This window comes from Rhincodon typus, chromosome 24 (assembly GCF_021869965.1).
Source record: "Rhincodon typus isolate 14 chromosome 24, sRhiTyp1.1, whole genome shotgun sequence".
Classification (NCBI taxonomy): Eukaryota; Metazoa; Chordata; class Chondrichthyes; order Orectolobiformes; family Rhincodontidae; genus Rhincodon; species Rhincodon typus.
Window position 1 is genome coordinate 22724671 of NC_063355.1, and position 25000 is coordinate 22749670.

The 25000-nt window shown below is 37.2% G+C and overlaps 1 protein-coding gene across 1 annotated transcript in view; it reads right to left on the bottom strand.

The window, feature by feature from the left end:
- Positions 1-447: 447 nt before the first annotated feature.
- The window catches only part of clip1a (CAP-GLY domain containing linker protein 1a), a 25273-nt gene continuing 720 nt past the window's right edge, over positions 448-25000 (bottom strand). The window contains exons 2-10 of the mRNA XM_048611718.1: positions 20729-20833; positions 10097-11041; positions 7853-7969; positions 7128-7185; positions 4064-4147; positions 2767-2923; positions 2238-2403; positions 1405-1620; positions 448-471 (exon numbers count right to left, since the gene is read on the bottom strand). Coding sequence (XP_048467675.1) covers positions 448-471; positions 1405-1620; positions 2238-2403; positions 2767-2923; positions 4064-4147; positions 7128-7185; positions 7853-7969; positions 10097-11041; positions 20729-20833 — 1872 coding nt within the window. The remainder of the gene's footprint in view (positions 472-1404; positions 1621-2237; positions 2404-2766; positions 2924-4063; positions 4148-7127; positions 7186-7852; positions 7970-10096; positions 11042-20728; positions 20834-25000) is intronic.

Genomic DNA, 25000 nt, shown 5'->3' on the forward strand with positions numbered 1-25000 from the left:
TACCTGATCTGGCATACATGTGACTCCACACCCACAATGTGGTTGACTCTTAAATTGCCCTCTGGGCAATTAGGGATGGGCAATCAATGCTGCCAAGCCAGCGACGCTCTCATCTTGTGAATGATTAAAACAAAATAGCTGCTGAGAATGGAACCCATGTTTCAGGGAAGGACGGTTGTCAAAATTTAAGAAGTCATAAAACATCTAAAGCAACCTTGTTACAGGGAAACCATTAGATTATTCTCAAAGGATGAAGAGGACTGTGTTTACTTATTGATCATAGTGCTCTAAAGCAATGCATTTTAAATGCAAAAGGCTGATTTAAATTTAGGTCCCTTCAAATTATAGACTTGCCAAATACAATGGCCATAGTGGCCATATGTATATTAAAAAAAAGAGCATGAATTTATTCCTGATAAATCAGCTGAGGAACTCAGAGGCTTCATTCTAGTATGAACTAGCATTGCTTTGCTGCAAGAAAAGTGCAAACACAAAGGATTATAATAAAACATGATGAATGGAGGACAAAAGCAAGAAATGAACCACAGGATAGAGATGGACAGGAACTAATGGATTTTTATACTATTGCTGTGAAAATTGTAAGTCTCTCTAAAAATAGAAACAAACATAATTAGCATACTAAACAAAAACAGAAAATAGCTATCTTATGCAGCATCCAATATAGCTATGAAGTTAAATAAAGCATGTATAATATTTCCTATCACACCAAGTTTGGGTTACATAATATGTACATTTGGTTAAATGAAAACTGAAAAATTTAGCAAAGGTCTTGAATAACTGTCCACCTGAACCTTTTGTCTAATCCTGAGAATTCACCTTGTCCATGTATGTCAATTGATGCGAATATTTAATTACTGGTTCTAACATTTAATTACTGCAAACGCTGTTAAAGTAGGTTATTTTAATATAATTATTTAAGTCTAGACAGTGATTTAGTAGGACAACATAAGTAGTTCTGATGTAAAATCATGCAGGATCTACAACAGTCCACTGCATGACAGTAACTTGTTGTTGATTCAGAGGCCACATAATCATAAATGTAAAATTAGCAGTAGAAATCTCATAACATCAAATGTAGAGTAGAGAATTAAATTCCATGTAGAGTTACCATTTACCACACAAACAGTATGTTTTTTGGCTAAGATGCTGCAAATATTCTATAAGTATAGTTGCAAATCAGAAAATGCACCATCACCAGTTTAAAAAGAAGATTATTTTAAAATAAACAGCACAGCAACATCTTGGATGCAGGCAAACACACATTAAATCAGAACATAGTTATTTAAAATAACAAATTGCTATAATGCAAAATAAATAGTTAATATACAACTCTTAAAAATGTTCAAAACTGAGACAAATCAAATGAAATATTTGCAGGAGTACCTGGATCTCTTCCACCTGCTGCTTCAACTCTTCCACCAGTTTTTCCCTTTCGATATTCTTCTCTTGGGAGTTATTCAGTGCTTGTTTGGTTTTCTCTAGGTCTTGAGTAAGCTCTTTCACTAGAGTATCATTTTTTGCATTTATTTCTGAAAGGACTGTCTCATGAGTAATTTGCAGCTCCTTGTTGTGTGCACTGTGAGTCTCCACCTGCGTTTGCTGTGGGAATCAACAAAATCAGAACGCCTACAACTTTCATCCAATTAATAATGTAGCATAAAATCTGAAAACAAATTTATAACTTTTCTACATATATAAGGGAACATATCTTAAAAATTATGAATTTACAAAAATATCTATTCTTGAAGTGGAAAAGGCAGTATAGAAGGAAATTAAGATGCCATTTCTGCAAATGTTGAGAAAATCCCAAAATGTAAAACAGGGAAACAAATTTGCCAGTATGTGCTTTTTTTTTAAAAATACGTTTTTCTGATTATTTACATCTAAAATAAATTTATAACACAGCACATTGGAGATGAAATACGTAATAGCACTAGCATCACATTCCAATCAATTAATCACCAATTCATAGGGCATCGAATCATTTTTTATTTACGCATGATACATTTGAATTGCATACATTTAAAAATTAATTATACAATCAAAACAATAAACTAATGATGAAATTGGTTAACTTGTATTAAGTAGGTATTCAAATTGCTGCACGTACAAAGCTTTCTTTTTCAGAAGGGTTTAAAATTTCTTTGTCATTAGAAGTTTAATCAAAGCCAGAATTGGGGGGCGGAGAAAGAAAACAACTGAATGGTCATTCATACCAGGTCTGTTATTTTTTCCAACATTGCTTTAAGTTCAAGCTGATGTTTCTGCTGCTCCTCCTGCTGAGTCTGTTCTGATTTACATGCAAGTTGCTCCAAATTTTCCTGTAAACTAGCAATCTTTTCATTGGATTGATGATACAGAGCTTGTAATTCCTCTCGTTTCCTAAAGAGGAAAGAAACGGCTATTACTTAATCTTTAAATATATAGAGAAATAAAAATGTCCAAAAAGAGACCGAAAAACCATTAATAATTTGGAATCATTGAATCCCTACAGTGTGGAAAGTGTATTGTTTGTCTGCTGCAACTTGCAGTTAAACAGGATTCATTGTACTGTTTTCTATTAGCCTACATTCTAATATCTGAAAGAAAATCTTATTGATTGTGAACCGGTTTCTCTGTAACTTTATAAATAACTTTTATTAAGAGACAAAAATCAGTTTTGGACTTGGTAAATCATGAGTAAATAACTTGTTCGCTAACAACAAACATTTGATAGTTGCACACAAGCAATGTTTAACAAGGTACCTTTCTTTCTCTTTCAACTCTTCATTCATCTTTGTGAGCTGTGCAGAGTTATCCCCTGAAGATTTCATCATTTCAGAGATGGTATTTTCAAGTTTGGATTTATCTCGAGTCAACTGCTCTGCCTTTTCCTCTTCAACTTTCATTTTTCTCTCCAGAGCTGATAAAAGCAGAAGCCAACAACAAGACAATATAAACAGCAAAAATAAAGCAAAGCAGAAGAAGTGCTGCAAAGAAAGTCATAAAAATCTTTCAAACTTTGAAATACCTCAAAAAGTCTCAAATGTGTAAATATTTTCAGAAAAGGTTAGACTTTCAAAAATGGTACATTTGTTCAATTCAGGAGATAGCAATTGCAATTATGGATTTTTGGAGATAGTGCCTAAAAAGACAATGATTGCAGCAACTGAACCTTTAAAAGCCAAGTTCTCCTCAATAGTTCCACCGCTTCCACAACATATGGCTCAACCAAAATGCTACAACTCACGAAGTAAACTAAATCCCATAATACTGTCACCTCAGTCCTTGGCTGAACTATTCTGGTCTCAATGACTTTTTCAATTGATAAATTGTCCTGCTTGTTTAAAATCCTTCAATGCCTTATATTCTATCCCACCTTGGTGGTCTCCCAGCCTTTAGGTCACACACCATCTTTTCTTTCTTATTTTCAGTGGTAACTGCAAGTAATTATGCTACAATCCTCTGGATCTTGAAATTTCCTGTTTTCAAAAGCATCCTAAATATGCCTCTTCTCAAAATCTTTCCATTTCCCTTCTCCTTCCTTTTCAGAGTTTACATTTGCTTCCTCCTGATAAAGTGCTTAGTTCAGCCACTCTCGAATCCAACTTGTCAAGTTGAAATGAGACAAATAATTTCAAGATCTCATTATTACGGAGGTTCCCTAATAGTACCAGATATGGCATGGTGGACTGTGCAGTGGTTTCACACTGAAATCACAGCATGAACTAATAGCAAGGCTGAGAGATTACTCCTACAATGAATTAGCATATTCAGTCATTTAGGCGCATGGACACGGTTCATAGTTGGGATGCTTTGATAAAGCACCGAAACAGCTCTAAATTGGATCTGGGGAAACCGGAAACTAATTGATCTCCCAAAAGGTTCTACCAGTTAAAAGCACAGAAGATAATGATTGATGTTGGTAAATGGTTTCATGATCCCTGGAACATAGGTAGAAAGAAGTAATGCCTTCCTTGATGTGCAATTTTTTTTTGTACAAATTACACAAGAAAAAGAAAACTTTTGAAATTTAGTTTTAGTGAATTCACAAATTGCTCACCAGAGAGCTGAGATTTTAGCTCTAATAATTCAGCAGAAAGTGACGTGTTCTGTTCTTCTTTCACATTCAATTCTGCAAGTGTTTCTAATTATGAAAATGAAACGTCAAGAATATATTTTAATTTACTTAAGATCATGGGATAAAAGCTTTAAAAATATGAAGAGTATTTTTGCCCCAAGCATCAAAGAATGGTTATTACCCTTTCAAAAGTATTCAATGATTACAACCATATCAGGTTTCCAAACACTTTGCTTATTCATGCTGGAGGATAGTTTTTTGATGCAAACACCCCCTCAACTGGCCATCTTCACGTGTTAACCTGCACAACTAAGGTTAGTAGGATGGTCAATTACAAGGATTCATCCCAGAACGAGTCAAACATTATGTTAATGCCCACACATTTCAAGATGCAGCGACTGATTGACGATCAGCGACTGGAATCCTCTCTATGCCCTACTCCCAAACAAAGAATCACGAACACGTAAACACAAGCCCTAAAAACCTGCAAAAGCTGAAGTGTCTAATCTAGCATCTCTGTTTACCTACTACAGTCAGCAATCCTTTCAAATAATTATATATTTTTCTTTTAAAAATAAGTGCTCGATTTCAAAAATGATTTGTGGCACAGAATTTCACATTCTCACCATCCCCTTACACAAATAGGGTTTTCAAATTACCACATTAATTCTTTTTGTTCCAGTTTGTTAATGCCACACAAACCACAACAACCAACTTAATCACAATCCTTCAGCAACACGAAAATCTCTATGAAATAGGCCCTTCACCTTTTCAGCAGTTATTTAAAGAAAGTAGTAATTTTTCAAGTCTCTCCTAATAACTGCAACTATTCATTCCAGATTACATCCTCTTGAACATAGCGGACCTTTTCTATCGCTTTTACATCTTTCCCACAATGGTGTCCAAAACTGCAAACAATATTACAACATCAGCTGAACCAAAACCATGAATGTTTAACTTTGACTTTGTGTTTCATATCTCAACATGAAGCAATTATTCGGTTTTCATTTTAGCGGCTTTAGATTCTTTTATATTGGCTATCTGCTAATGGTTTATGTAACTTAAGGCCACCTCTGATCACTTCCTTATGTCACTCACTGCCCACACACACACATTTTTGTTACAACTGCATTTATTCTTGCAAAACAACTCTTTCCCAGTACACTCACACCTGCATTTTCAAAATCCCAAATGTCGTCTTCAGCCTTTCATTCATCGTACCATTGCACTAGCTACCAACCTGCTCAATTACATCATTAGTTTGATTTCCAATGCCCTAGTCACCATGCAAACCAATGTCGCATCCTGGTCATTCTTCTGGGATGGTCCTCATCTGTGCTCCCTCAAATCGAAAGGATGAAGACTTGAATTGATATGATGGACAAGTGGATTAGCCAGTCACTGTCAGATCTGGCTGGATCACAAATGCTATGAGATAATGTCCTCTTCTGCAAAAACCGTTCACCATTTAAGGCCACTGTAGAATGTGAAGATAACCTCTGGTTTCTTTTCTCCATTAAGATCTTCTTAACCTTTCTCCTCCATCCTCAGCTCCAACAATGTGCAGAAGCTCTTGGATTTCTTGGTCACTAAAAATGAGTCATCCAATTAGCTGCTTCTGACACTCCCCTCCTTAATCAGGCCTCTAAGAATCCCCGAGCTGCCATCCCCAAACCAACTCCACCCTGGCCCGAGTTTGCATTTTTGTGTGGTTTTCCTTCTTTCCACTTTCACATGATATCACTTGAAATTTCCACATACACTCTGATGACACACAGCTTTACCTCACCACCACCTCTCTTGGCACCTCCACTGTCTCTAAACTGTGTGACTGCTCATTAAATATCAAGCAATGGTCGAGCAAAAGTTTCAAACTAAATATTGGAAAGACCCAAGACATTGGTTTTGGTCAACATGACAAATCTTGCCAGTAATTCCATATTTCTTCCAGGTAACTGCCTGAGGCTAAGTCAGGCATTTTGCAAGTCGTCATTACATATCTGACTCCAAGTTGAGCTGCTTACCATATACCCATACCATCATAGAGGCCGCCTATTTCCACCTTTGTAAGATGTCCAATTCCAACTAGCCTCATCTCAGTGGCTAAAACTCTCAACTATGTTTTAACAATGACTAGACTTGATTATCTCAATGCACTCTTAGCTGACTTCCTAAATTCTACCCTCCCTATGCTTTATAGAATCTTAATTGTTACAGTACAGAATGGCATTCAAGCCTTTGTCCAAATGAGCTATTCACCTACTGCCATTCCCTAGCTCCTCCCTCTAGAGCAACAGCTTCCTGTACAGGTAATAATCCATATTCTTTCTGAATGCCTCGACTCAACTTGCCTCCACCATTGGGGACGCCTTCAGCAGCCAAAGCCCTATACTCGAACTCCCTCCTCTAGACTTTGTTCCTCTTTCTTCTTTTAAGACACTGCTTAAAACTTACCTCATTGATCAAGGTTTTGTTCATCTGCCCTGACAACATGGTCTGGGGATGTCAAATTTTATTTGATAGTGCTCAGTGATGTGACTTGTGAAGCTTTAGTGTGCTCTAAGCTACAAAAAGTTGTTGCGACGTATAAAGTCTTTCTACTCACCTTCGATAATGATATCATACTTTGCACACATCCCGATGCTTTTCTTCCAAAAAGAAATTCATGTCTTCCGCCCTAAACTTCATTTACCATCTCTCTGACCATCCTGCTAGCATTTCCTACCCTGAAGTCTTTTGTAATCTTCATCTCTATTAATTGCATCTTAAAATCCAATGACATGGGGAAATCTTGATAGTATTCCACTAACTCCCAACATCTCATACAAAGTATCCTCAATACAGATTCCTGTGGAACTTGCCACATCTTTCCAGCTGAGAGATGTTCATTCAACACAACTGTCCACTTTTTGTCCTCCAACCATCTTTTTATTCATCTGACCGCATTATCCTTAATTCCACACATTATCTTTGCTGCAAACATCTTACACCCTTAGCATATTTAACCAGGGAAACTCTTTACGGTACTTGAGTAAATTTAACTGACCTTGCATAGTCTGCTGTAGTTTTTGCTGTGTCTCCGATGTGCTGTCAAGCTTTTCGTTCTGAAAGTAAGCACACTACTTTTAAAAGTTTCAAGTCATTTCATCCCAGGTTAAAAAATTAGTACTTCCTCAATGCTCAAGGTTATAAATGTACAATAGTCACGTACAATAGTATTAAATATAGGGACACTGCAATAATCACAATAAATGTGTTTTTAGGCACCACAAAATATCAGAAGACCCAGGAAGCATTGTCACTTATTTGGATAACATACTTTTGTTAATGCGAGCTTATTAATTTTTGTTAATAACCTTTTTTACCACTTACCACAGCCCTTACATTCCAAGGAAAGAAAAGAACAACATATTATAGTAATAGGATTTTGTAAATAAGACAAATTCTATTCAGGAAATTTATAATCGCAAAAATTCAGTCTCAGATATTGTTAAAGACTGATGAAAAATAACAGCTACTAAACTACTGGCATTATCTTGTGGGTTTCAATAAACATATATACATAAACACTCAAACATGATCATGAACAGTAACTAACCAAGTATTGAGTGTTCTAATTATTTGATGAGACGAACAGTTGAAAGATTTCAGCTGATGAAAATTCATATTTTGCAAGGCACCTACCTTTTTTTTTTTTATTATAAACAGTGCCTTATTCCTATCTCAAACAGACTTTGCCATACAGAAGATGAAACACAATGAGCCACTCACCACGGATTGCAGTTGCTGTTCCAAAATTTGTTTATCCTGACTCACTACAGCCAGATTTTTCTCCAAATCAATAACTGCCTGAGCTTGTTCCTCAAGCTGTTTGGTCAAGTCAGTAACCTAATAAAAGCATGCAAATTCATTGCAAAAATAAAAAGCAAAATGGATGAATGTCCCGAAACAGCAGAAATCAAGAATAAACTCAAAAGACACACAATACAAATTTAAAGCTACAACATACAAAATAATTCATTAAAATTTTAACAGAGCTCAACGTGAATTTTCCAAACGTGACTAAAACAATACATGAACAGAAACATAGATATACATATATTACTTGTTGTGTATTATAAATTTCGGTTTTTGAGCCTCAACAGTATTAGTAATAACTGAGGCAGGTTGGTTAGCTCCTATGTAACATTTAAGAATGATGGAGGTTGGTCAACAAAGAAATTAGTGCTGGGTATATGTTCAAGACTGATTTCTCTCTTCAGTTATGTTTATATATTCTTCTTATAAAACATTTAACTTGTCTCTTATTGAGGATCAACCAATATTTATTTTGAATATTGCAGCTTTAATTTAGTACTTTAGCAGAATAAACTAATATAAATGTAGAAATGTTATCTTTGTTTTAATCAAAATTGACAATGTAGATAAATCAATAAATAACATGCAAGCATATGGATGAAAAAAATTTGGCAAAGAGTCAAAGTCTACTGCAGCATAATTATTCACTGACATGGTTAAAATACAACAATCTGCATCTGAAAACACCTCATCCCTCCAAATTTAGAACTCTCAGCAAAATTACGGCCCACTCATATTTCTCTATGTTCTACTTAACAGACAATTATGTAGTAAGAATTGAATGGTGCTAGTCAAATATTAACCAACATAAAAATTCACCTAAATTAGTTATTCTGCTGTTCAGCTAATACAGATGCACGTTTATTCTGGAAACTGCAAAACGTACACTGAAACGAAGACAACTTTTAGTTTTAGTTTGTACAAGACAGTGAAATCAATATTTAATATTTTCCATGCTGTACTAATATATATCATTTAGATTATTTTTGAATAATAATTCAAAGGCAAAATATATGCAGATATTCAAATACTGCCATTGTTAAAGGTAAAGAAAAGTCTTCAAATGTACAGTAGTGGTCATGCATTTCAAGTGCCGATATTACAGTAGTCATTGTTGAGAATTTGGGAATAGTTTACGTTTACCTTATCGATACATGCGCCTATACCTATAGCAACATTCAGCTATCAAAAAAAGCAGTTTTTATTAAAGAAAAAGAAATGCAGCTTCTAAATTTACCGTGATATCAATTATGTTGTTACAGGAACATAAGTTCAATGTTTATTTAAATCAAACATTATGTAATATCAAAACTATTTTTCACCTGGGTGTTATACAGTACTTTACCACAGCAATGCACTTCCCATGCTTCAAGATCACATGAAAATTTCTATAATACTCCTTTATAAAAAGGATCAGTATTCAGAACAGCCTACATCAGAGCAAAAGACTTTGCAACTATCAATGATGCCATACCTTTCCTAGGCTATACTGATTCTCAAAAAATTGACTTCTGTTATGTAAAACACATACAATAATGTACTAGATATGCTCAAGACTCACATTCCAATGTCAAAAATACTTATTACACATGATAATCAAGGGCTATAGAAACAGGTGGACATGATATCGATCTTGAAAAAAATTTATAAATTCATCACTTCATTTTCTTCCTACAGAAATTTTACAACTTAATATTCTTAAGAAAAATGGGACAGACCGATTTCATAATACTTTCCCAGTCAGATCCACTTGTCTAAAATGCCTGTTCCCTTGTAAAAGCGACTGTCAAAATTACTGAAACGGGAAAAAACACTCGATTCTTTTAAAGTCATGGATCTGAATCGTGAGAGTTGCAGGTCTTTTTTTTAATGACTTAGAAACAAAAGTTCATAAATCAAATTGAACAAAAAAGGTTAGCATTGATATTGTATTTATTTTTTATTTTTGAAGATAATGGACATTAAAGTTTTTATTTGCAAGAGCACCTCTTTCAAATTTCACAAAATGAACTCCAAATATTAAACCAAAAGAAACTTACCACAACTTCCTATCACCCTGTTAATTAATTTTATGGATGTTTTGTGATTAAATATGCTCAATTTTAAAACGGGATGAGAAATGGAAAATAAAATAAATTGATGGAAAATTACACAAACCTTGCTACCTTCAGAAAGTTTTAAAGCTTCACTGCTTTTCCTTTGTGACTCAATGACCATAAGCTTCTCTTCAAGCCTTCTGATTTCCTCTTTACCTTGAGATGCAGCTTCTTGCAGCAATTCATATCCTAACACTTTTTCTTCAGCCATTGTCACTTTAGCTATTAGGGCTTCAATGATTTGGGCCTGTTCATTACACCTATCCTGCAACACTTGCAGCTCCTTTACCTTCAGTTGAGTGTCTTGTAACTTTGCCAAGGTCTCTTCCATCTCTTCCAGGTGTTGATTTGTTGCAGATTCCAACTGCGACTTCAGAATTTCTGTATCTTTCTCGTTCTCTGTAGTAACTGCTAATAGTTGCGATTTTAGTTCTTCTATCTTTTTTAGGTAATTAGACTTTTCAAAATCTTGTTTAATTTTAATATTCTCAAGTTCCATTTGATGCTCAGTTTTAAGCTTTTCTAAGGTACTTCTCAACTCTAGGAGCTCTGTAGTTTGGGCACCTGCTCCTTTACTGAAAGACAAGTTGAGTTCTTCCATAGCTTGCTGATGAGATTCAATTGCAGACTCGAGCTTACATTTCCACAGATTAATAACCTCTGAATTTTCAATATTGGCTTGATCCAATTTGGATTTAAGAATTTCATTCTCCTTGGATATTTTTCCACTGTCAGCTTGCAGTTGTTTAACAATCTTTTGGTGGGCTGCTTCTGATGCTTCAAATTTTTCTTTGAACGCATCAAGTTCATTTTGATGCTCTGTGCTCATCGTTGTTAGCTTATCTCGCATACAGTTGAGTTCTTCCAAGAGAGGAGAGGTACCGTCCACACTACCTGAGCCTCCAGTGCTCATTAGTCTACGTTGAAGTTCTGAAACTTCTTTTGTGCGTGACAGAAGATCCCTTTCCAACTCCATAATCCTTGACTTCTCAGATACTGTGGCCACCTATGCATTTCCCCCAAGAAAGTATAAATAACAATGTGAAATACACTGATATATTTTCATATTTCTTCAGAATATGCTTAAGTATTGTAATTGAGATACATTTGTGTATCTAATATATCTAAGCAAACTATTGTAAAAAACTTTCAAAATCTTTACTAACAATTTAAAAAGTTCAAATACACCAACTGTATATTTAATTAGTCATAACAAGAACAGCATGTTTTGCTTTGACAAAGAATATCAATCAATAATCATGAAATTCTTCTAGTGGCTGTGTGGGAATCATGCAAGACAATGCTCAAGTATACAAACCTGCAAAGTTCCAAACTCAACTATTTGCCTAAATTCCTAGATAATGTATAGGGGAATAGTGAGGGCACATCAATTCAATACAATATGCCTAAATTAGAGTGAAGTGTCACACTGGACACTCAATTTTCATCTGTGTAGTGAAGCATGTGACAAGATGATGTGAAATTGCTGAAATCCTCTTTAACCTTGACACTCAACATCAAGACAACACAAGAATAATGGATGCCGAGGAAAGGGGTCCAGAGGACATCCATTGCTTGTGGAATTGTTGTCAAGATGGATCACTAGCTCAAGAAAGGAGCATGGTTAGGGAAGGAGGAGAGTTTTAAAAAAACTCCTCTGCATTTATCTTTTTCACACCTGTACTGCAGTGCCATTTTATGGAAAACTGTGCTACAAATGGTAAAAACAAATCCAAATAAAGGAATAGCTGCATTGTTTTCTGACTTAGTTGATCTTCGCAGAAACAATGTTCAGGAAAAGAACTGCCTTGTTTCTATAATCTGGAAGAGAGTTCATAAAAAGAAATCATCCCAAGTTACTGCTTGGAAGCTGAAACATGTGGATGCCTAATGACTAAAATAGTCAGATTTGGCAGTGTTGACTATTGTGGTTAACAGTTTGACAACACTATCCAGGTATGTGGTCATTTTGACAAAGTGAATGGGTATCCCAGTGGCAGTCACTGCCTTCAGAAAAGATGGTGAGCATAAAAGAAATAAATTTCCACGTACTGTCTTTTGCCATCATTTGCATAATATTCTTACTATGAGCAACTGTTCAAAGTAAACAAAGATGGATCATAATAGTTTCAGGTAGAAAACAGAAACTCCTGAATACAGTGTGAATAAATTGATATATTCTTTATATTCAAGACAATACCAAACTGAGTCAACCACAATCTTTTGAATGTTAATATAGTTATTAACATAAAGATAAAAGCTATTTGGTCATTTTCAAGGGTCATTGGACCTGAAATGTTAATTCAGATTTATCTCCATAGATACTGTCAGACCTGCTGAGACTTTACAGCAATTTGTCTTTTTGTTTCAAATTTTCAGCATCCGTAATTCTTTCAGATTTTTTAAAAAGCTACTTGGTACTTTCTGTACGTGCATCCACTAGGTACAACTGTTCTATATAATCCATTTCTCAAGGTACTGTAGATTTTCCATTTAACTCCTATCAACATCAAGCTAAACTCCTTAAAATGTTCTGTAATATAATCCCTACTCTTACTTCAAATCAGATATTCACCCAGCTTTGAAAGTACTAACTGACATAATGTTTATTGTTTTGTATCACAATCTATTTAAAATGCAGAAATGCTACAAATTTAGGCAAGAATTCTTATTCTTCTACTCTTCAGTCTACACTCATAGTTCACAGAATTCTGATTCCATTTACATTAATCATTCTTTTCAGCATTTGAAATATTTGAAGGATTTGCCATATCCATTTTACTTCGGCTCATGAAGACTTTGCAGCTTGGAGTCTGAAGTCCTAAAATAACACCATTGCTATCTTCTGAATACTCTCCAAATAGTCAGTGTTGAATATCATAAGAGTTTAAGTATTACAGCCTGTGGGCAAACCCTGAATTCAAAGATCACTTTCTTTAACTTGTATCTTCATAATCATTTAAAAGAAAGTGGTATATCAGTCACGTTGCAAATCAATATACCAAACATTGTACATGCACAAATCAGAAGTTTCCATTTTGAACAGAATTTATGGCAATAATGCAGCTTTAATAACGTTCAAGATTTGAAAGATTTCTTTTAAAAACACATGCTCATTGACAGTGAATACTATCCCAAAAATTAATAAAATGCTATCACATTTTCTACTTGCCATGTAATGCCAAAATACTTGTGCAGTACTATTTAAAATGTTAGTGTTTTTCATTACTACACTGAACAACAGCCCACTCGGTCAGTATTATGTTTGAGCTCAAAGCTAATTGTATGCCGGACTTCTATAGACTTTGAAGCAACCTTTAACCATTTGACCTTTATCAAAACATCCACACAAATTAAGTCAAATTGACTTTTGAGAATCAGATCAATTCTCAGCCAGTATGCAGGACAGCAAAAGTCATTGGTTTTTTTTCTAAAAGACTAATTGCAGGGGTGTACGATTTTGTTCTTCAATATTTTCAGTGAAAACAAAATGGAAAACTCTTATTGGACTGCTCTTTTATTGAATCAACATGATCTCCATTTAAAATGCAGTTCATTGTGGCTTGTGAAATCGCAGCCACGTTCCTCTGCTAAAACAAAACAACCAAGTAGGTATTCCCATATCAGAAAGAAAAACCATTTTTAAACCATTAAGCTAGAAACTCCTTGGACTAGTTCAAAGCAATAACATCTTGCACTTAAGATATTCAAGCATCCCAAGGGTCTTCAGGATTGCAATCAGGTAAACATTGATGATGTCAAAGGAGATGTTAGGACATATGACTAATGGTTATAGAGGTAGGATTTTCAGAAGCATCTTAAAGAAGTAAAGGTCCCTAAGAAGAAATTCAGCGCATTGTGTCTTCAAGTGTACACATCCAATGACTAATGGAGAGGAAGGCAAAATCCTTTTATTTGTTCTTAGGATGTGGTCTTTACTGACAAAGCCAGTATTCAACCACCATCTTTAATTGTTTTTCGGAAGGTGATGGTCACACATCCTTAAACCACTGTAGTCTGTTATAAATACTCCCAATGCTGTTAGGTAGGGTGTTCCAAGATTTTGGTCCAATGATGAAGGAGGAATAGTGATCAACTTTCCTTGTCCTCCTAAGCAATACAGGTGCAGTTCAGGAGTTGCTGTTGAAGGCAGCTGAGCAAGTCATTGCAGTGCTACTTGTAAATAGTAAATATTGCAGCCTTTGCACACAAACAGCACATAAATCAACCATGAAGGAGGAAGCTCTTTTGTGAAGCAGTTAAAGATAGCTGGCTGAGGACACTGTCCATAGGAAGTCTATTGTGGATACCCTGACAATGAAATGATTGGTCACCAACAACAATGTCCATCTTCTGTTTTGCTCAGTTAGGACTCCAGGCAGTAGACAGTGTTTACTGATTGCCACCAGTTTAATTTTACTGGGCCTCCTCAATGCCATACTCAGTCAGCTGCCATTTTAATGTCAAGAGCAGTCACTCTTATCTCGGAAATTCAATTCTTTTGTCTTAAGACTGCAATATGGGCTGGAGTTGTGTGCTTCTGGCAGAGCCCAATCTGAGTATCAATAAGTGATCAGTGAGTAAATGATGCTGATAGTACGGTGAATAACACCTTTCATAACTTTGCTAATATTCAAAGTAGTCTGTTGAGACAGTAATAGGCCGAAATTGAATTTCCCCCTGCATTTTGTAGACACAAACCTGAGCAATTTTCCATTTGTCAGGTAGGGGTCCATGGACAGTTATTAGAATAGTTCAATTACAGGCCAGAGGCAATCAGTGCCCATAGCCTTTGCTGCATCCACTGCACTGAGTGTTTACTTGATATCACATGAAGCGAATTGAATTGAATTAGCTGAGATTTAACATTTGTGATGATGGAGATCTCAGGAGGCCAAATAAATTATCCATTCAGCACTTCTGGGTGAAGATGATTATGAAGATGTTTATGGAATCTGGGTATTGTTGGCTAGGTTGACATTTATTGCTCATGCCCTGTTGCTCCAGAGAACTTGAGTGAGTTGCATTCTTCAACTGCTTTAGTCGGTGTCTAGGGATACCCATAGTGCTGCAGAGAGTTGCATGTTTTTGACCTAGCAACAGTGAAGGAACAGGATAAAGTTCCAAGTCAGAACGGTGCTTGACTTGGAGGAAACTTGCAGATGGTGGCATTTCCTTGCCCTGCTTTTGAAAGGTACTGTCAAAGGAGCCTTGATAATTTACTGCAGTGCATTTTGTTGATGGTACATACTGCTGACACTGTGCATAGGTATTGAAGGTAATGGATGGGGTGCCAATTAAGTAGACTGCTTTAGCCTAGACCCTGCAGCCAGGAACAGTGCTCATTCTGGAATTGTACCCATCCAGGTAGTTGAGGGAGAGTATGCCATCACACTCCTGACTTGTGCCTTATGGACTGGCATTGGGGAGACAGAGGGTAAATTGCCTGCTGTAGAATTCCAGGACTCTGACCCGCTTTTGTAGACAGTGCGTTTATAAGCTTAGCCCAGTTCAGCTTCTGGCCAACGATCACCTCAATTGATGAGGGTGGGACATTCAACAATGGTAACGCCATTGAAGATCAAGGCTCAATGGTTAAATTCTGTCTTGTTGGAGATGATCATTTGCTGGCACTTGAGTGATGCAAATGTTCTTTACCACTTATTACCCAAGCCTAAATGACACCCAGGCACTGCTGCATTTGGACACAGACTGCTTTAATATCTGAGTCGTCTCAAACAGTGCTCAACATTGTGCAATCATCAGTGAACGTACAGAAGATGGTTGTACCTCTGACACCACCTTCAGGAACTCCTGCACGGATATCCTTGAATGGAGGTGATTGACTTCCACCAACCACAATAAACTTCCTTTGAACTTGGTCTGACTGCAAGCAACAGAGTTTTCCCCTCAAATCTCATCGACTCAGAGACCTAGGGGTTCAGGTACATAATTCTTTGAAATTTGCCTCATAAGTAGACAGGGTGGTTAAGAAGGCGGTTAGCACTCTTGCCTTCATTGCTCAGACCTTGAGTATAGGAATTTGGATGTCATTATGAGGTTGTACAGGACGATGGTGAGGTCTCTTTTTGAGTACTGTGTGCAGTTCTGGTCACCCTGCTATAGGAAGTATATTATTAAATTGGAGAAGGTTCAGAAAAGATTTACCAGGATGTTGCCAGAAATGGAGGGTTTGAGACATAAAAATAGGCTAGGACTTTTTTCACTGGAGCGTAGGAGGTTGACGTGTGCCCTTATGGAGGTTCATAAAATCATGAGGGGCATAGAAAAAGTGAATAGCAAGGGTCTTTTCCCTAGGGTGGGGGAATTTGAAATTGGGGGCATATTTTTAAGGCGAGAGGATGTTTTAAAAGGACATGAGGGGCAACTTTTTTTTTTTTTAAAAACCCAGTGGTTCATGCATGAAATGAACTGCCAGAGGATGTGGTAGCTGCAGGTACAGTTACAACATTAAAAGATATTTTGGTAAGTACATGAATAGGGCCAAATGCAGACAAGCGGGACTAGTTTAATTTGGGAACATGGTTGATGTGGACTAGTTGGACCGAAGGGCCTGTTTCCATGTTGTATGACTAGGACTCCAGCTTTACTTGAGATCCTTAATGACACACAGTTAAATACTACCTTGAAGTCAGGGGCAGTCACTTTCTCCTCAACTCTGAAGTGCATCTCTTTGTCCATGTTTGGACCAAGGCCATAATGAGGTTAAGAGATGCGTGGTCATGGCAGTATGGAAACAGAGTGTCAGGGAGCAGGTTACTACTCCCTTGCAAGTGCTGGTCACCGTTTCCATCACTTTGATGATTGAGAATAGACTGACAGGTTTGCAATTAGCAGGGTTGGTTTTCTGCTGATTTTGATGGACAGGACATACCTGGGGAATTTCCCATAATGTTGGATCAATCTAATATTGTATTGTACTGGAACAACTTGGCTAGGGGCACGGTTACTTCTGAAGTATAAGTTTTCAGTATTATTGATGGAATGTTATCAGAATCCATAAATTTTGCAGTGCCTTCAACCACGAGCAGAGTCAGAAAAGGTCTCTAGCACTGTAAAAGGCCTTGCAGCCCATCAAATCTGCGCCGATCAAAAACAAGCACCTAGCTATTCTAGCCCCACCTGCCAGCACTTGGCCCGTAGTCTTGCATGCTTTGGCATTATGCAAATACACAACTAAATATTTAAATAGTATGAGGATTTCTGCCTCTCCCACCCTTAAGAGCAATGAATTCCTGACTCCCAGCATCCACTGGATGAAAAAAAATGTTATCATATCCCCCCTAAACCTCCTGGCCCTAAGCTTAAATCTATGATCAGTGATCCCTCCACCAAGGGGAAAAGTTCCCTCCTGTCTACCCTCTATCCCTCAATCTTATACATCATTTTTAGCTTCCTCTACTCCAAGGAAAACAACTCTAGTCCATCCAATTTCTTCACAATTAAAACTCTCCAGCCCAGGCCACATCATGCTAAATTTCCTGTGCAATCACATTCCCTCTATAATGTGGATTCCAGAACAGCGCACAATATTCTAGCTGTGGTCTAACCAACATTTTATACAGTTCCAGCATAGCCTCTTGCTCTTAAACTCCATGTCTCAGTTAATAAAGGCAAGTATCCCATTTGCCTTCCTATCTACTTTGTCTATCATCCTGCGCACCTTAAGGTGCTCTTGATAACATGTGGAATGAACTAAATTGGTTTAAGACTGGAATTTGAGATGTTGGGAACCTCAGGAAGAGGCCAAAATGGGTTGGCACTTCTGCCTGAAGTTGGATGCAGATTCTTCAGCCTGTTTAAGCATTTAAGTCCTGTGTTATAGTTTCACCCAGTTGGCAACTCCGCTTCAGGCATATCTTGTACTGTTCCTAACATGCAGTCGTACACTCTTCATTGAAGTGGTCCCCTGATTTGGTGCTAATGGTAGAGGACATGGTAAAAAAAATAAGGTTGCAGATTATGTCGGAACGCAATTCTGCTGCAAATGACAGTTCACAATAACTGATGGAAATCCAGTTTTGACCTATTGTAAATATTCAGAATCTATCCCATTTGGGACAGTGATAGGATGTACTGAGTGTGAAGACAGGACTTTGTCTCCGCAAGGACTGAAATAATCACTTCATCCAACACTGTCGTGGACTGGTGCATCTGAAATAGATAAACTGGTATAGGACCAAGTACATTTTCCCATTATGTTTGTTCCCTCACCACCTACTGCAGATCTATTGTGTCAGCTTTGCCCTTCAAGACAGAGTAAGCTAAGTCAGTGGTGGTGCTACCAATCCACTCGATGACGGACAGAGATGTTCATGAACCAGAAGACTTTGTTCCAAGTAGTGATGAGCATGGAAGAAAACTGGGGCTTCAGCTGGCAGAGCACAAGAAGGGACAATCAATAGGATTCTCCTTGCCCATATTTAATGTGAAGCCATAAGATTTTGTGGGGTGCAGATTCAAAAATGACGACTTCCATAGACATCCTTCCCTGACTGGATACAATTGTGCCACATCATCTGCTGGGTCTGTCCTTCATTTGAGATAGAACATACCCAGGGATGGTGATGGAAGAGTCTAGGGCACTGAGTGAGAAGCATATTTCTCTGAGCAAACCTATGTTCAGCTGATATTCTATTAGTCTGTGGTACAGTTCTCAATTTTGGCACAATTCCTCAGATGTTTGAGGAGGACTTTGCAGAATTGTGTGGACTAGTGTCCCTTTGTAGTGGCCAAATCTGATGCCTAACTGATGGCAGGCAATCCTTCAGGTTTTATTCATATTACACTGCGTCAGAATTGGGGCGTTAGGCAAATGAGAGGGCAGTTTGGTGTCAACCATATTGCTTGTGGTTTGAAGACTTAACTGGTAAAAGTGGGAGATATCCTTCTCTAAAGGTCATTAGTAAACAAGATGGGATTTTACGAGAGTAAATAGTTTCACAATCATCAAGACTGTTATTCATTTTTCATTCCAGATTTATTTAACTCACTGCATTTAAATTTCTGATCTAGGAAATGGAATTTGAACTCATTTTCTTGAAGTTTTGAAGGATGAAAGATTACAAGGATGGTGGCAATGAAGGGATCTGAACACAATGAAATGTTCTATTTAAGATTCCGATCTGTGGTTGCTTGTAGTCCACCAATGAGCAAGAGAATGATGGTTAATTTGGTACAAGTGGGGAGACAGGTAAGAGCATTTAAGATGGAACGGTGTAGAACACTGAATCTGGCAGAAGATATAGGTGAAGATTTCAGTGGTAGATGGACTAAGGCAGGGTGAAGATGCGCAAAATTATTGAAGTAGAGGTAGTTTGCCTTGGCAATGAGCAGGGTATGGGTTTGGGACCTAGCTCTGGTCAAGAACAACTCCAAAGGTTGAAATAATTATGGATCTGCCTGGCCAATGTTCTGGACTGGGAATTACATCAGTGGCGAGGAAATGGAGTTTGTAGTGAGGATTTGCAGAATGATTGAAATTAGGGCAACCAGTATACTCTTTTGTAGCTCTTTCATGGGTTAGTGAGGCCTGTGAAAACAGAGAAAATAAAAGAAGAATAAAGTAGGAACAAAAACAAAGTTGCTGGAAAAGCTCAGCAGGTCTGGCAGCATCTGTGAAGAAAAAAAATCAGAGTTAATGCTTCAGGTCCGGTGACCCTTCCTCAGACCCGAAACGTTGACTCTGTTTTTTTTTCTTCACAGCTGCTGCCAGACTTGCTGAGCTTTTCCAGCAACTTTGTTTTTGTTCCTGATTTATGGCATCCTCAGTTCTTTCGGATTTTATGAAGGATATAGTAGCTTGTCCAAAATGCTTAAGTGTAACAATGCATCTCCAAGTCAATCCAGTTTGAAAACAGGGCAACCATACGTCCATGCTTATTAATGCAAATTAGCATGTGCACTCCACAATTCCTCATCTGTTGTAACTTGATCATATCTTTAGTGAAATAGGTCCTGGAGGAAACTTGAGGAAATTTTCTTGATAATGAAGACGGTACTTTAAGTTTGGAGTGTGTGAAGTGGTATTTATTTGCACAAAGTATTTACCTGGGTACCTTTGTTCAAAAAATTGTTTTACTTCTGATTTAATCAAAAAAATTACTGGGCACAACTGACCATGCAGATGACCTATTGTCATAACACACTGGTACAAAAATATATTGCTTATGGTAGAACGTGGGCTGATATTTGACTCCAGAATAGCAATGCCCAGTTTTAAGAAAGATCTTCAGGAAAACGCTCTGCTTAGGCAATTTTTTGAGCAAATGAGGGACAAACTGAAAGTTATGTTAGTGTCAACATCTCTCATACACTCTCATCAATGGGTTAAACAGAACCATTAGGAGCAGCTAAGGAGCAGACTGTATTTGCTCACTCAGTTAAGGCAGGGTGCACGGATTAAGACCTAAAAGTAAGGACATATCAGAAACACATTTCCTTGATAAAAAGGATGTTTGGTTATTCAACGCTTTGAGATCTGATATTGCCGAAATTTAATTCTAAAGTGTACCTGACGCTACTAAAACAGGAAAAAAACTTCATATACTGGTAGACGTTTTCTTCGGTAGGGTCAAGCATTATAATAAAGTTAATCATACTGACTTATAACCAGTTTTGGGTACATGCTGATAAACTGAATGGAGTTCATCAAAACAGTGAAATCCATTACCCTAGTGTCTTCTAACTCCCTCTGGAGTTTTTCAGCTTTGGTCTTTTCAAAGAGCAGGCTTTGTTCAAGCTCCTTAATGCGGGCATGCTCCAGTTTGGTCTGCGTCTGTTAGTAAAAAGGGAGAGGAAGAGAACACACCAGTGCCACCATCACATGCCAGCACGACAGGAGGGAGCCACATGCAGGCTTATCCACCAGCACCTTCTGCCTTTTATAACAGTTAGGAAAGCAAAAGGTAAATTGGACACAAAAACAAGAATGGAAGGAAACAGAAATGTTTAATGAAAAATTGTACCAAAGGTACAGAGGAAAAGATAAATGGGGAATTAAAAAAGGAAATACAGTTTTAAAAAGGCAGATTCAAGTTTCATGCAGACAGTGTGTAGTTTTAAATACCATCATAGTTCAAATCAGAACAGTTAATACTCAAATTTAGTTTAATACTGTAAACCCCTTTGTGTTTGAAATATAATTAGTTTAACTGAACCAAAATCAGATTTGAAATTACACTGAAGGTAACACATTTTAAGAGCAGAGAACAAGAACAAACTTGTTTTACTTGTTACTTCTAATATCAATTAAACTTTTTGTCCGTCATTGGGTTATATTATAATTAAAAGTATATTTCTCAGAACATTTTTGTTTGTAGAAGAGGAGTTTTCAGTGCACCCGAGTTTGGAGTTGGTCATTTGTGCACACAATTGCAAAAAAAAATGAAACTAGTCACATGCCTCCCTGTGAAGTCTACAAAAAATTGTATCAGCACTTTTCAAGAAACAAGCAATGGGGATTAACTGGCCATGATTGTGTCCAGAATATCCTTTACAGCCTCAATTGATATAGGCTTTCTTTTACAAGCTCGGATTTCACACACAGATCATTGCCCAAAGGCACACTCCAGAGTTCAAATGACAACGATACAAAGCTATTGTTTACCTCAAATTACTTTGTAAACATTCCTTGTGCAGTAGGGTGATTATTTCGTAATCATTTGATAGGGTATGAGAACACAAGACACCGAAGCACCATGCCAGTCAGCCGGCCATTTGAACCTGCTCCACCATTCGATAAGATGACTACTGAACGGATTATGGCCTTAACTCCACTTTCTTACCTGTTATCCATAATGCTAAATTCCCTTGTCAAATCAAAAAAAAAAATCTGTCCGACTGAGCCATGAAAATATTCAATGGCCTAGTCTCACTATTCTCTATGGAAAAGAATTTCAACGACCAACAACTCAGATGAAATTCCTCATCTTTAATTTAATTGAGACACCCATTATTTTGAAACTCAGCACTTAATTAGATTCTGCCAAAACAGAAAACATTCTCTCAGCATCTACTCTTTCAAGTCCCTCTGAATTTTACAGTCTTTCAATAAGATCATTTAAGATCAACCTCCTCATAGAACACCCCTTTCAACCCAGGAATCAGATGAGTGAATCTTCTTTGAACTGCTTCCAATGCAAGTACATCCTTTCCTGAAAGTCAGCAAACTGTACATTGTGCTCTAGGTGGTATTGCTAATTCCCTGTACAGCTGTAGCAAGAAGTTCCTACTTTAATTCTTTATTCCCTAGAAATAAAAGATCAACAGACTATTTGCTTCCTTAAATGCTTGCTTTAACGGCATGCTAACAATTCATGATTCACGTACAAGAACAGTCCATCCTCTGCACCACTGCATTTTGCTGTCTCACACTATGTAAATAATATTCTGCTTTTCAATTTTTCCTGAGAAAGTGGGCAAGTTCATATTTTCCCACATAATACTGCATCTGCCAACTTACTGCCTGTTACATAACCTATCTACATCCCATTACAGACACTTTGTAGCCTCTTCACAACTTGCTTCCCTACCTTGTCTCAGCAGCAATTATGACTACAGTACAGTCAGTCCCTTTATCCAAGTGATTAACTTAGATTATAAATTAGTTGAGGGTCCAATTTTGAGACCTGTGGCAACCCTCTAATTATAGGTGAAAAAGACCCATCTTTCCCGATTATTTCTTCTGTTAGATAGCCAATCATGTAGCCATGCTAATATCATTCCCAACACAAGTTCAGAATAATTTGCTGAGTTCCTAAGACAATTCCAAAATCCCTTAATAATTTTAATACTGAAAGATTTCAGCTGTTTCAAAGTCGTCAGCTTCTCTTGCCGGCAAAATAGAAAATCCAATATAAGAATGCTGGTGATAAGCTGAAATTCCACACTGATAACTTCAGATCAATAACACATCCAAACTTGTTGCATGGATGTGCCAAGCAATCAGAGCATTGACAAAAGTGCGTGGAATAATCAAAACTGAATGAGTTATCATGAGACATTAAGATCTCTATGAAAAGGCATGCAACTATAGCTGAACCTGTGGGAAAAGGTGAAGTTGATACATCAAGTTGAAGACCAGGGTGCAAAGTAGACAGCATACATTGTGACAGACTGGAAGATTCCCATATTAAGTTTGTCCACCATTCTGAAACACAGTGTAACATGCCAGAACAGCTGACTGGTAGGTAATCTCTCCCTTGCTAGAATGAAGCACAACTCCCTCTCCCAACACTAAAGAAGCTCTCCAAACAGGGTTCAAGACAGACCAAACAGGGAATGCTCCCCATCTCTGGCCCAATCCTGCTGGAAAAAAGGAGTTCCTTGGGTAAAAAAGCTGGGTCACACGGAGTTCATCTGTAGTGACAATTTACTGATCTGTTTCAAGACAAGGCATAGTCTTTCACTCAATAAGCAATGAGATAGGACAATTATGGTAGCAATAACAAATTATTGCCTTCAAAATGGTCTCACTCAAAAACTGAAATAGTATGCAAAGGGGTCTTTAGTATGGTTGACTGTTTAACTGACAACCACCAGACCACTCTTTGATGTTTAATGGCGAAATGTGCAAAGGTGGTAAACAAAGCAACAAACAGGTTATTGTTATGGCCTGCACCACTAATGGCATTGAATAGCTGAAATTCTTGCGGTAGTAAGACCAAAAAGTCACGCTGCTTCACAAATGTCAAGACACGGCTCATGCAGTAGGAGGCTAACAAGACTGCATGAATGACCTCCAGCATTTTTGAGGCAGGGATTGAGAAAGTGGACAATAAGCATCAATGAAAGACAAGGAAGACCATCATTACAGACAATTGCCCATACACTGTGATATCTCTGGCCTCAGGAGCATTAAATTGATGTTCACGCTTCATAACACAACAGCCAAGGTCCACTCAATCAGATGGTGATTATATATCTGAAAAACCACTACCACTGGGCCAGGGAAGGCTCTCCACAGAATTTATATGACTCGTACAGTCATAGATGTCAGGTATTTACCCAGGTCTGGTCAATTATCAAAACTTTAATGGGATTTTCAATCATAATATTGCAGGGTAAGAGAAAATTCACATCAATTGAGTGATTTCTAAAGATTGCTTTATGCAGGAACTTCTGCAATACACTACACAGAGGAGCATTCACCGATTACCTCAATTTCTGATCTCAGCTAAAAACTTCCCAGTCTCACTATTGCAATATCATTACAATCAAAACCATCATCATTACTGGAGTAAATAAAAGGTTAGCAGGTTTTCTTTTCAATGTAACTAGTAATTTCTTCGAGACAGTATACATGGTGGTATATCATCTCACCAGTTATACTTGCCCAAAGTGAGCAGCTGCAGAATTGAGGCCCATGATGCAGAGAAGGCTAAAAAATAAAAATGGTGTCTCCTTGCAAATTTCACAATAGCGTACAACAGTGGAGTGGTAGATCAGAAACGAGGAAAGATAAACCAACAACCAATAATCACATTACAAGGGAGCCCACACCAACTATGCACTTGAAATCTTATGGGAGGCACGGAACAGTTCTAAAATTTCTCCTTGAATTGATGAATCAAAACTCATGCTTCTGTACAAATCTCAAAAATGAAGGAGAAATATGCTAACACATAATTTTTACTTCGCTTTTACAAAGCACGAGTTAAATATCTAGGTATTATTTTTAAAATGAAGGGGTAATAAATTGTACTGAAAGTGATGCTTAAATGGTAGATCGATTTTAAGTAACAGATGACAAACAAATAATGATAACAATCCTGTTTTTGATTAGGGGTTTACAGCATAATCACTCATCACAAATACTGCTTTTCATTCTTTGCAGCTGTGAAAGCAACATGCATATCAGTAGGTCAAGTCTGAGAAATCAGTCAGTACAGTTAGTTCTGCAATTTGTTCCAAAGTAGTATTTTGAATTGCTCTGATTAGAAGC